Below are 14,068 nucleotides of genomic sequence, written 5' to 3' on the forward strand. Positions count from 1 at the left end.
ATTTTATGTTCAAAAGTTGAAATCCATGAATTCATATCCCCACAAAATTGCCGTTTTGACCAAAACCACGAAATTTCATGCCCACAAAATTTAATGATTTCACAGTATTGAAAACAGATGGTTTGAATCAGAAAGTATACAGATTTCTTCACAGTGGTCTGAATTATAAAGTAGGCAGTGTCTAACATAGTGGCTTGGACCAAATATAGGCAGAGTCCTTCCCTTGTTTTTGTTTAAATGTGACATCAAACTGCCCTACTCTGGGACCAAGCCCCTCTCTATCCCTCATCCCGCACCCTCTGCAAATCAAACTCCCCTCACCCAAGCGTCTAACTTGTAACCTTTAGAATGGTAGGCTTGTCATTTACTTCTCCAGCTTAGTCTTAAACTATAGCTGCTTTTGAGAAAAGCGCATGTCTCCCACAACTGCCTAATCATCTGAATAGTAAGTCAGTCTTTATATACTGTTTACTCACAGAAAATATACCTTTGATAGTTTTGGAGAAAGCGCCCTATCGTTAAGTTTTGGAGTAAGCAGCCTATCGGTAATTCAAGGGCCATAATTCCAGTGCCTGGGCCGATTTGGCTAGTTGTCGAACTTGGCCGAGGACTTATTGGCAAACACATTTTGTTCAAGTTTGGTGAAGATCGGATCAGAAATGTTCGACTTAGAGTGCAGACAAGATTTGTGACTGACTGACTGACTGACACACACAAAGACAGGAGTAAATCAATATGTCTCCCACCAGTGGTGTGGGAGACATAATAAGTAGGCAGCTCTGAATGAATACAGAGATAAAGTTGGACACTCGAAAAGGTGAACCCGAGGGGAAAATAACTAAAACAAGATGAAACTACAAAATTAATGTATTTAGGTTTCAAGTAAAAAAGCAAAGATAAGAAAACAAAAACAATCTAAGCTCTTAAAGCATCACAATCTCAGCTAACAAATTCAAATATTGATAACCAGTCTATTACTCTTAGCTAACATAAATACCATACTGACAACCAGTCTATTACTCTTAGCTAACAAATACCATATACTGACAACCAGTCTATTACTCTCAGCTAAAGAAAACAAATATTGACAACCAGTCTTTTACTGAAGCATACTTAAATGAGAACATGACTATTTTGTAAACTGTAACTGTCATTTTTTCTGCATCAAAGTTTGGTCACGAGTGTCGGCATACTATTCCTCTGAAAGCACATTTTCTTTATACCTGCTAATTTGGGCAAGAGGAGGTTTAAAAAACTCAAAGTATAAGAGGTAACAATACATAAAACTAGTGTGATTAAGTTTTTAGGAGCACAATATTCATACATTAGGAACAAACCCATTATAGTGTTGCACAAGTATAAACACAGTCTAAGATTGGTTAGAATGAACTATTTCATTAAATCAGTGAACCAGTCGGTTTTATGTAGGGAACTTGCAGAATATCCATCACGGTGAAATATGATTGGATAAAAATTGATATGCAGATCTATGCATAAACAAGAGCTGTCCGTAAGACATCACGCTCGACTTTTCTCAGTGTTTGACTCTGAATTAGAGCTTTGCCAGTAAAACTATAAAACTTTAACAAAAACATTCCAAGTTAAAAAGGGGCATAACTATGTCAAAATTCAAATTAGAGTTATGGGGATTGTTTCTCCTGGTGTAGACTTTGATAGTTAATAACTATTTTAAGTTTTCAAGTCAAAAGCTTTGATAGCAACAAAGATATATGACTTTATCAAAAAACTTTAACCAAAAAATTTGAGAAGGAGCATAACTGTGTCAAAATTCAAATCAAGAGTTATAGCAATTGTTTCTCCTGGTGCGGACTTTTGTGTTAAGCTTTGATAGTAACAGTGATATTTAACTTTACCAAAATCTTTAACCAACCACGATGCCAGGGCGAGTGCAATAGCTCTACTTTTTCTTTGAAAAGTCGAGCTAAAACGGAACTGAAAATGAACATAAAATCTCCAGACAGGCTCCAGAAACATTAAAAAAAACTTTAACTGGTTTTCTGCAATTCTGATTTTGGCTTCTTCGACTGAACACCACAGATCAACAGTAAGTGTTTGACAGCGAAAATTCTGATTTAGATCTTGAAGATGAAGTGTAGCAATTTCCTCAACGAACATTGTGGTGAGCAAGACATAGATTTATTTTATTAAACAGGTCTATGTTAACTCCATTAGCTGTCGGTATATATAAGTATTAAGACTTTTACATATAGATACAGTAACTTTACCTTAGCTACTGTGTACATAAGTGGAAATAAAGAACTAATATGGTAAATCACAAAAAAAAAAAAAAAAAAAAAAAAAAATAGTAACAAATTCTGCAAACATATCGAGTTTTAGCAAAATCTGTAAGTAGGCATTTAATATTGGCAGTTTACAACAGCAGTGCTCAAAGCTATCAATCTGCAGTGCATTGGTTTCTTAAATATATTTCAGTACATGGAAAAAATAAGTCTAACCAAAATGCTTTCTTGTGACGGGCTTATTTCAATTTTTATAAAAACATACTGTGAAATCATTCATATTCATGGGGGATTAATTTTTGGTGCATTTCATAGTTGAGTCAATCAAAGAAATAAAACCCATAATGAACAAGTCAAATTTTCATTTATTTCACACACAAAAATTGAAATTGAGACTTTAAACCCCCAAAGAGATAACCATTTTAACCTCAACCACGAAATTTCATTCCTAAGAAATTAAAAGATTTCAAGTGTTCCACATTTAACTTTGTTCCACATATGAATAAGCCTCAAAATAAAACTGCAGGGCAAAACAGGAATGAGTATTGAAATTTAAAGAATCATAAATAGATATTATTTAGTTTTGACATTTTATGATATAATACAAAGTATACATCATCACCCCAGAACCAAAAATAAGCATGCCGAGTAAGGTAATGTCATATTAAAATCCCTTCTACTTTACTTCACATGATCTTCAGCATGATTAACACTTCTGAGATTTTCTGAATACTTTTTAAGACTTCTGGGTTGTTTTTGCAAATAAATTCTACTAAGAATTTACTGTATAACTTTTTTTTACAGCAACTAACAAATAAAAACATTTTCTAAATTCTGATTTTTCCATAAGTCTAGAGGCCTTTTTATAAAGCAACAAAAACAAAAAGTAGTGCATACACGTAACTTCTGACATACACTTCATGGTTTTGAATAATATACATAATTTATACAGAAAAGTTTATAGTGATTACATAGTCCAGTAAATTTTATTCATACACACCAGAAGAAGAAACAACCTGAATCACGGCTAATGAATCTGATCTAGTTTAACCCTTAGCCTGCTAAATTTCTAAAATGGACTGTTCCGTCATTCAGTTTGGGCAATACCATTTATTATTCGAAGGGGTGTTCACTGAAAATTTACTAACTGAATAGCGAACAGTGCAGACCATGATCAGCCTGCACGGATGTGCAGGCTGATCTCGGTATGCACTGGTCGCAAAGGCAAAACCAATCGCCGCCAGCAGGCTAAGTGTTAAAGGTATATTAGACCCAAATTTCTTTTTCTGAAAACATGAACACTTACATCATATGTAAACATAAAATTAAAAAGTTTAATATGTGTATTAACAGTACTATGCATTAGGTTGGAAACAGTTCACACTGTATACATATACAGCTAACAAAGTATAAATGTGTACAGCCACTAAAAAAACTGGAAGTTTTTTTAACAATCTACTGTTACTGCAAGCCATTTAATTATGAATGTAGCTCTTAACACACAATTAATTTCTATTTTTAGTAAAGTTAAATGCATTTGATGAGGATTTTCTACATTTGAAGTAAATATCTACAGATAAAATATTTTAGTAAAAGATGGCCATGAAATATCTTTAAATATTGAGTTTTTCGCAAATGATCTAACATGTATGTTGTTTAAAACTTACTGCACTATGCAATAACCAAACTTATCAACTGATTTCTAATACTGATATATTGATGAAATGCTATTCATGATCAAATTCCTTAAAAAAAGTCTGGATACACATTGTTTAACTTTTTATATGAATAATACCCTGTATAACATAAAAAACTTGCACATATGTGTGTAATTATTGTCAATGACTACAAAAACAATTTACAGCAATATTTGACATCAAGAAAGTGTTTTAAATCCAGTGTATCCAGACTTTTTCAGGTAGAGTATTTATAAATAAAACAATTTTTTCATCCATATATACAAATCAGACTTTGTACACTACAACTATATGGGCTATTATAAAATTACAGTTTCATGTAGAACTGTTGATTGGTTATATTGCTAACTACATATTTGACTAATTTACTAAAATAATAGGCTAAAGACTTGCAGTACCATTTATTATCCGAAGGAGTGTTCGCTGAAAATTTACAGAGGGAATAGCGAATAGTACAGACTGATATCAGCCTGGATGGACATCTTATCTTGGTCTGCACTGGTCGCAAAGGCAGAATCACTTGTCGCAAAAACAACTGATCATATTAGCTATATTTGTGACCGCAGAATGCCGAAATACTAGTAAAAATTGAGAATACTAAACTGCATGGAAATTGCTAAATACCAGCATGGGTCCACCACCTTAACTAACATTATCCTGACAATAACTACTTCACAAACAGCACTTGGCAAATCTCAGATCTATTTTGTCTTATAGCCATGACTGAAAGTAAGGAAGTTTTATTAAAAATGACAGAAATCTCTACAAGAACTCGTGTATTAATGCCACATCATGTTATTAAGCACCATGTTTAATAAACTGTATTGTAATGGCTGTTTTAAAAATGCAATGTGTCTGGAAAGCAGGCTTACCAAGCTAATTGATAAATGCCAAATATTTAGCACTAAATGCTTCATGCCAAATGTAATATGTGAAATACCTAATGCTAAATCTCTAATGTTTATTTTCTTTTTTTTTGGTTTGGTTTAACGTTGCATCAACACAATTGTAAGTCATATGGCGACCTTCCAGCTTTGATGGTGGAGGAAGACCCCAAGTGCCCCTCTGTGTATTGTTTCATTAAGGGCAGGCATCTGGGTAGAACCACCGACCTTCTGTAAACCAGCTGGATGGCTTCCTCACATGAAAAGTTCAATGCCCTGAGTGAGGCTCGAACCCGCATCCGTGAGGGGCAACTGATTTGCAGTCATCGACCTTAACCACTTGGCCATGGAGGCCCCACAAAATGTTTAATGTCAATACTTAATGCAAACTGCCAAATGATAAATTCCTAATTGTCAAATTCTTTAACTTTATAAGGTAAAGATCTATTTTCTTACACTATTGAATGAAACACTGTATTTTGAAAACAGTTTTGTATCAGTCTTATTTTACCACCTCTGTAGCCTAATGGAAGAGCATCCACTTTGAGTGCCAGAGGTTGTGTGTTCACTCCCTGACTGTGTCGTACCAAAGATGTCTAAAATGCTTCTAGTGGCTTCCTCACTAAAAGGATAGTGTTCTAGGACTGGTCAACCCAGGGTCATTATAATGTGACTGGGTGGGGTATCACAACACATGTCTTCAATGTGATATTCCAGTGAGGCAGCACAATGAAGTTGGGCATTGTGCTCACTGCTACAAGCAGACACCATCCTTAACAGGATTGAAAAATTGTTGAAAAACGAACTTCACCCCAACACACAGATACCAGTCTTATTTCATGATGTTCTAACAGTCATGCGAAACATGAAACTCTTTACTCTAAAATGTTAAGAAAACCAAAACAACTATTTAAAGGATGCATGCAGCCACTAATATGTGCAGCTTTGTATTCAAATAAGTGCTTGATTATACACCAATAAGCATTTGGCACTTATGATTCCATACCTCACAATTAGCATTTATCATTTAAACAATATCAATTTGACACTTGATATTTGACATTAAGCATTTGGCAAAAAAGCATTTAGCATAAAGTATTTCGCATTTAGTAATTACCGTAGCATGGCACACCAGTGTGTTATATCTTTATAAAATTCAATGATTTTTCAAAGTAAGTGATTTTCTTGGTCAAAATGAAATTAATGTAATGTTTGTGCCATTATATATGTTCCAGTGTTCAATTGGATATTCTTAGCAACAAAAATATATTGGTATACAATAGTTACTATATTTCATCCACAAAGTAAACCTACGTTTATAGTATAGTATGTTTGAGTAATATATTCTTGAACATGCAGAAATGAAATATCATTTTCTTTATTATGAAAATACATAGTGTTGAAATTAACAGGTAAACAGGTGCTTGTTTATAATATATCAATACTTGGTCACGTTTTACATACAACATTACTGTGATAGTTACAGTTCAAACAATCAAAATCAGATGCTTTACACATACTATGAGCAGTGTTGCAGAGGTTTACAAAATGTAATGGTTATAGCATAAACATCTGAAGTGAATCCATTAATAATGTGGGGGTAAAATTTAAATAATCTCTGAAATGTATTTTGTCTTTGTGATCTTTATAATAAATTTTCATATGATATTTTAAGTGAGAAACAAGCAACATTTATATAAAAATTATTTCTTAAATATTTTGAGTTTCATTTCAATAATGTTTCAAACAAGCAAAAATACCTCAATAACAACACTATTTGGTTTTGTTGGCAATTTTTATCACACTTCTTTTTTGATTTAGCTAAACACTTGGAAGAAATGTTTCATCAAACAGCACCTTTCAAACGTAGCAACATGTATGGTTATTATGTATTGTGAAACAAGGATTTGAAAATTAGAAGTTCAACTGTTCAACAAGAAATTTTCAATGTTCTGAGTGTAACTCACATAAAACATTACAACATTATAACATCTATTTCATTTAGGTCAAAGTATTCATGCATCTTACATTTTGGAAGAAAGTAACACATAACATCCAAAATAACCAATCATCAAGTGATTGCTATAAAATTACCAAAATTACCACATGTTTACTTTTATCTAAAGTAACTTAACAGAATAAAAACAGGTTTTGTAGAGCCTACAACAATATTATCAAATTACATATCTTTTTTAATAAAACTTTTAATAACATTCATTGAAAAAAAACCCACAAATTTTGAAGTAAAGTTTCAATCATAAGAGGTAATCCAATAAATTGCACTAGTAAGTCATACAAACTTTATCAGGTATTTTTTCACAACTTGCCACGTCACATTTTTTCAGCACAGTTGAACATATATTAAGGCAGCCAGCCACAATATGACACAATATGGCTGCTTAAGGTAGTTCTGCATGTCTGATAAACCGAAAGTCATGGCGTAATGTCATTTATCCGGAAAATGTAGAATAATGCCTGGATTCGGCGTATGGAAACAAAAATCATTTTATGAATTAATGGCAACCAGTGAGTAAATTTATTAAAATGACACTGTTACTATCTTTATAAAGTTAAAATATGATATTAAAACATCTGACACTTTAAATAATTCAAAATAATGTCTTAAAATTAGCTTGAAATAGGCAGTTCACTTTAATCATAGCCAAATATCTCAAAAATAAGCACAAGGACCTATACATTTTATTTCACCATATTATAGGCCATATATTTATTTACAACTGTGAGAAATTTCATTAAAATCTGCATTGTAGAAAAATTTCTATTCGTGAAAATGTTATGAAAGTTGCAATTTTCCCATAGACTCCCAGTATGAAAACTTGCGTGAGGTCGAAATTTTTCAGATCAGTCTAGCAAAAAATCAAGCACACGACCCTATCTTTTTTATTTGCTGAATTTTCTTAGTAAATTCCTAAGTTTTGAAAAATCATAGTTTAATCAAATTCTACATTGTAGAAAAAATTTCGATCCTAACGTGCAGAACTACCTTAAAGCAGGTGGAAATAAGAACAAAATGTCAATGTGGGAAGTTAACTGACTGGCTGCTTAATAAAGATTAGTGGCTAGTGCAACTGTGTTACAAAGTTCATGATAAATCTTAGTTAATCAATCGTTCTGCAATTTCATGTTTGCAATACCTCGTTTATCTCGGCAGTGAGAATTTTCTTGCACTTTTTACTTTAAATGATAAATAAACATTAATAATATATTTAATAAATAGTTAAATATTATGGAAAGTTATATTGAAAAATAACTATCTGACTTTTATTACATATATAAATTTTATAATTACTGCCCGAGAAATGCTTGCCGATATATTTAATTAACGAAGATAACCTGTGAATTTCTTACAAAATTATTGGTTTTTCTGGAATTGCCGGTATATCATAAACAGAAAAGAATGGTGACTCCTAATTCTACCAGTCACATCAAACTACAAGTATAAGTCAAAGCCTCATTGAATATTTCATGCAGCTATGTAAATTTTAAACAAAATCAAAATGGCCATTTTCTTGTCAACACATTTTGTCTGCATATCTATTGATATAGAACAACTGACCTTAACTCAATAACTTCTAACTAGTTTCAATATCTTTCAAACTGACTTTCAAATGAACACAAAATAAATAATTTAAGATATCTGTATAAATTACTACAACCTTCAACATCTAAGTTAAAAATGTCATAACAACAATAGGGTAATGCCTTAAGTTTCAAACACGTTATATCGTGAAGACTTTACTAATTTGGGAAGACAATCCCGACTCACTTCTTACTAGAAATAAGTTCAACTTTCAAATCTAAGTAATGTAACAATGTAATAAATACAAATGTTAAACAGCTGATTCAAATGCTATGGATTTCCTGTAGGGATATTGGGCAGGTAATGGAAGCCCACCTGTCGGGGTTCCTGGGCTCATAGGGGTAGGACTAATTGGAGATCTAGCATATCTAAAATCCTCAAATGGTGGAGATCTGAAGTCACTTGGCTGCACAGGACTAGTGGGGGTAACAGCTGCAGGCTCAGACTTGGTCCTTGACCTTTTGAATGAAAACCTTTTGGCTGTAATGATCTGTGAACCTCCTGGACACTGTTCCGTACTTGGTGAATTTGGTGACGAACCCATGCTTAGATTATTGCGTAATTTGTTAAATAATTTTTTTGGTCTAATTTTCTTGGAACTAGTACTAGGGGATGTGACATGGCTATGGGATGAGGGAGATGTGGGGCTTTTTACATGGGGGCTATCTATATGTGAGCTATGGTGCGAGCTGGTATCTGATCCAGAGGTTTGTTGACCTTCTAATGGTATGCAATCCATTTCGTCTTCATCCGGTTTCCACTGCCCAATTTCGTATGACACAATAGATGCGTGGTCAAGCTTTCCCGGAGCCTCAGACATTTTGGACACTATTTCAGAATCTCGTCTTTGTTTGTCTTTTTGTGACAATCTTTTGCGCTTGTAGAGGTCAGGATTTTCTAGCACTTTACGTTTTTGATCAGTCAAGAGAAGAACATGCTGGACAAGTGCACTACACAAATCCTGAGCAGACGTTTGCTCCTCTGTAACAAGTTCGTGTTCATACACAATTCTTTCCATTTCCTTCATTGCATAAATATGACGTTCTTTCGGTTCCATTTCTGGTTTCCCATTTATGCAAGAAGCAGATGAGGTAGCTATATCATCATCGGAATTCTCACTTTCTTTTTCACTTTTCGATTTTATATGATCAACTCTTGCCACTGCAATTTTAGTCACAACCGGATCATAGTTGTCAGATATACCATCTGTGGTAAGAAACACAATATCTCCCTGATTTCCGAAACTTAGTCCATATGTGAGATTATGAAGTTCGGGATTTTTTCCGTCTACAGGTCCTATGGCTCCTCCAGCGTCCCGAATGTCCCTGACTAGTGAAACATCGTGTGAACCCTGAGTCACCTCCCGGATACCTACAAACAGAAGGAAGAAAATCTATTCAATTTTTTCTATTTACACAAATTTTATCAAACTTTCTAATAGGATCACTTCAAATGAGCTTATATTTACCAAAATAGGTATGAAAGAGGAAAAGCAAACTTCAAGTTATCTTTTAGATCTATTTACAATCTTCAACTAAAAAAAAATATGGCCATTTTAAAACGTGACCAAGACTGCAGTTATTCTGTTTCCATCATAACATAACACAAAATAACATTAACAATTTTGCTGTTAATTCAATTAGTGTCATAAAACAATGGGTCTAGGCACATGCCATATCAGCTCTGCAGGAATATCTAGATATTTTAAAGCCTGTCTCTGTAATACAGGTTTTTTTTCTACGTGAGGTACAGTGTGGAATGAGAAACCAAGTGTCACCAAGGTGTTTTATCATGCTGTCCCAATAGCTGAGAATGTAGCCGTCATTAACAGGCAGACATGAAAGATAATTTTTCTCACCTATCACATTTAACCCTTAGCCTGCTAAATTTCTATAATGGACTGGTCCATCATTCAATTTGGGCAATACCATTTATTATTCGAAGGGGTGTTTACTGAAAATTTACTGACTGAATAGCGAACAGTGCAGACCATGATCAGACTGCACGGATGTGCAGGATGATCTTGGTCTGCACTGGTCGCAAAGGCAGAATTACTGCCGCCAGCAGGCAAAGGGTTAAAATAGACTGTGATGTAAAATGAAACTGGAACTGTAACAGGAGTGACAAATAATACCCCTACAACACAGCCTTGTCACAGAAATATGGCAAATTTTAAGTTGGAAAGGGGCCATGATGTTACACCTGTGTACCAAAAATCATTTAAATCTGTCAAGCTTTTCATGAGTTATTGTCCAGAAACCATGCGTTTGGCAAATTTTAAGTTGAAAAGGGGCCATAACTATGTAAAACAAGAAGCTGCGTTCAATAAACGCTTGATGCCCCTGGTGGCATCCTTGTCAATACAAAGCAACCTAAGTCCAAAACGAGGTCAAGGTCAAACTGAGGTCAGGTGATGTTTGAAGATGAGGAATGGTCACAGGTTACATCTGTATTAGTATCAACTCATTCTTGTAAGCGGTATTAGTGCTAGACGAAATGGTCCCATTTGGTTAACCAAGAGATGGCCCATATAAAGCAACCTAAGTCCAAAATGAGGTCAAGGTCAAACTGAGGTCAGGTGATGTCTGAAGATGGGGAATTGTCACAGGTTACATCTGCATTAGTATCAAGTCATTCTAGTAAGGGGTATTGATGCTAGACGAAACGGTCCCATTTGGTTAACCAAGAGATGGCCCATATAAAGCAACCTAAGTCCAAAATGAGGTCAAGGTCAAACTGAGGTCAGGTGATGTCTGAAGATGGAGAATGGTCACAGGTTACATCTGCATTAGTATCAAGTCATTCTAGTAAGGGGTATTGATGCTAGAGGAAACGGTCCCATTTGGTTAACCAAGAGATGGCCCATATAAAGCAACCTAAGTCCAAAATGAGGTCAAGGTCAAGGTCAAACTGAGGTCAGGTTATGTCTGAAGATGGAGAATGGTCACAGGTTACATCTGCATTAGTATAAAGTCATTCTAGTAAGGAGTATTGATGCTAGAGGAAACGGTCCCATTTGGTTAACCCCATACGGACGGACGGACGAATGGACAGACGGACAGGACGATCACTATAATTATGCCTCCCGCATCAGTAGATGCCGGGGGCATAAAAATTGGTGGTTTGTAGCCAAAGCCGAACTTGACCTTTATTTTATGATGTTACACCTGTGTACCAAAATTAATTTAAATTTGTCAAGCCTTTCATCAGCTATTGACCGGAAACCATGAAAACCATCGGACGGACCGACCGACAAGCTCACTCTTGTATTATATACCGCCCCCCCACCAACCAAACTTCGTTTGTGGGGGTATAATTATCAGATTTTGCCAATACTATCACCAATCAGCACAACTCTGTAGTTGTCAATAAAAGAACAGGGACCATACTACCAAGTACCTAACTACTGTAATATCAATTATTTCCGCAGGCCAAAAGATTGCTCTTTGTATAATTATTATTATTATTATATTATACCAGATTTATAAGCAGAATTAGATCTGTAGATAGAATATACAAAATATATGGCCATCTTGTGAAATATAAAGATTTCTTTAAAACAAAAACAGCATTTTCAGGAGCATACAGACATTTAGGAAAAACAAATCATGACATATAAAGATATACCTTGATTATGACTGAAGATATACCCATAGCTGTCTCCTACATTGAGAGTACAGACAGCAAATTGGCCGGACTTCTTCACTGGACATATCATACATGCACACAATGTGGTCAGTCCACCTTCCCTCTCCATAATCTCTAAATGTGCTTTGTCAAAGGATTTCCGCAAAATCAAAAATACATCCTGAAAGGTTATGACATTCATATCAATTTTCTAAAATCATTGTGATAATATTATTCTATTTGGTTGGCCTGTTAAGTCAAAATGGACAAATGTAGCAACATAGTAACTTTTTTAACCTTTAGCCTGCTGGCGGCAAGTGATTCTGCCTTTGCAACCAGTGCAGCCTGATCATAGTCTGCACTGTTTGCTATTTGGTCATGAACACCCCTTCGAATAATAAATGGTAGTACATAAATTGAATGGTGGACCAGTCCATTTTAGAAATGGTAGTGCTTAAACTGAATGATGGACCAGTCCATTTTAGAAATTTAGCAGGCTAAAGGTTAAGTAATCAATAGTACAGGAAGACCAAGGTTCTGTTCGAGGCATTATTTCAGAGACAGGCATACATACAGCTTCTTCACATGAGTTCTTTCATGTGAATGTATACAGCAGACTACTGAACAGACTGTGGTGAGAAGCAAATAACGGTCTGACAAGGACCATGACCAGTGGGCCAAGAAGTAGACTATCATACAAATATAACTAGAAAATGCTTTTGTAAAAAAGCGCATGTCTCCCCAAATGCAAAGTCCTATAGGCAAGAAGTCAATAGGGGTCAGGAGCGAAAGTCAAAGAGACACTGATGGTTGACTGTAATAGGGATCATCTACTTGGCATGTCCAGTCATCCTGCTAAATTTCAACACTCTTGGCCTAGTGGTTCTCAAGTCACTGTTCAGGCTCCTGTGACCTTGACCTTTGATCAAGTGACCTTAAAATAAATAGGGGTCATCTACTCTGCATGACCAATCATGCTATTAAGTTTCAACATTGTAGGTCAAGTGGTTCTCAAGTTATTTCCAAAAAATGATTTTACATGAACAGGCCACTGTGACCTTGACCTTTAATAGACTGATCCCAAAATCAGTAGGGGTCATCTACTCTGCATGTTCAATCATCCTATGAAGTTTCAACATTCTGGGTCAAGTGGTTCTCAAGTTATTGATCGGAACTGGTTATCAATGTTCAGGCCCCTGTGACCTTGACCTTTAATGGAGTGACCCCAAAAACAATAGGGGTCATTTACTCTGCATGAACAATCATCCTATGAAGTTTCAACATTCTGGGTCGAGAGGTTCTCAAGTTATTGATTGGAAATGGTTTTCCATGTTCAGGCCCCTGTGGCCTTGACCTTTAACAGAGTGACCCTAAAATCGTTAGGGGTCATCTACTCTGCATGACCAATCATCCTATTAAGTTTCATCATTCTAGGTCAAGTGATTCTCAAGTTACTGACCGGAAATGGTTTTCAATGTTCAGGCCCCTGTGATCTTGACCTTTCACAGAGTGACCCTAAAATCGTTAGGGGTCATCTACTCTGCATGACCAATCATCCTATGAAGTTTCAACATTCTTGGTCAAATGGTTCTCAAGTTACTGACCGGAAATGGTTTTCAATGTTCAGGCCCCTGTGACCTTGACCTTTAATGGAGTGACCCTAAAATCGATAGGGGTCATCTACTCTGCATGACCAATCATCCTATGAAGTTTCAACATTCTGGGTCAAGTGGTTCTCTAGTTATTGATCGGAAATGGTTTTCAATGTTCAGGCCCCTGTGACCTTGACCTTTGAAGGAGTGACCCCAAAATCAATAGGGGTCATCCACTCTTCATGATCAATTATCCTATGAAGTTTCAACATTCTGGGTCAAGTGGTTCTCTAGTTATTGACCGGAAATGGTTTTCAATGTTCAGGCCCCTGTGACCTTGACCTTTGACGGAGTGACCCCAAAATCAATAGGGGTCATCTACTCTTCATGACCAATCATCCTATGA

The 14,068-nt window shown here is 35.3% G+C and overlaps 2 protein-coding genes across 2 annotated transcripts in view; both read right to left on the reverse strand.

Annotated features, from left to right (window-relative positions):
* LOC123560006 (putative gamma-glutamylcyclotransferase CG2811) overlaps positions 1 to 14,068 on the reverse strand; it is a 171,132-nt gene that overhangs the window by 69,522 nt on the left and 87,542 nt on the right. The gene's annotated exons all lie outside the window — the stretch shown is intronic.
* The window catches only part of LOC123560012 (PP2C-like domain-containing protein CG9801), a 34,600-nt gene continuing 21,381 nt past the window's right edge, over positions 850 to 14,068 (reverse strand). The window contains exons 5-6 of the mRNA XM_045352224.2: positions 12,071 to 12,251; positions 850 to 9,814 (exon numbers count right to left, since the gene is read on the reverse strand). Coding sequence (XP_045208159.2) covers positions 8,694 to 9,814; positions 12,071 to 12,251 — 1,302 coding nt within the window. The 3' untranslated portion in view covers positions 850 to 8,693. The remainder of the gene's footprint in view (positions 9,815 to 12,070; positions 12,252 to 14,068) is intronic.

This window comes from Mercenaria mercenaria, chromosome 10 (genome assembly GCF_021730395.1).
Source record: "Mercenaria mercenaria strain notata chromosome 10, MADL_Memer_1, whole genome shotgun sequence".
In the NCBI taxonomy this organism is placed as follows: Eukaryota; Metazoa; Mollusca; class Bivalvia; order Venerida; family Veneridae; genus Mercenaria; species Mercenaria mercenaria.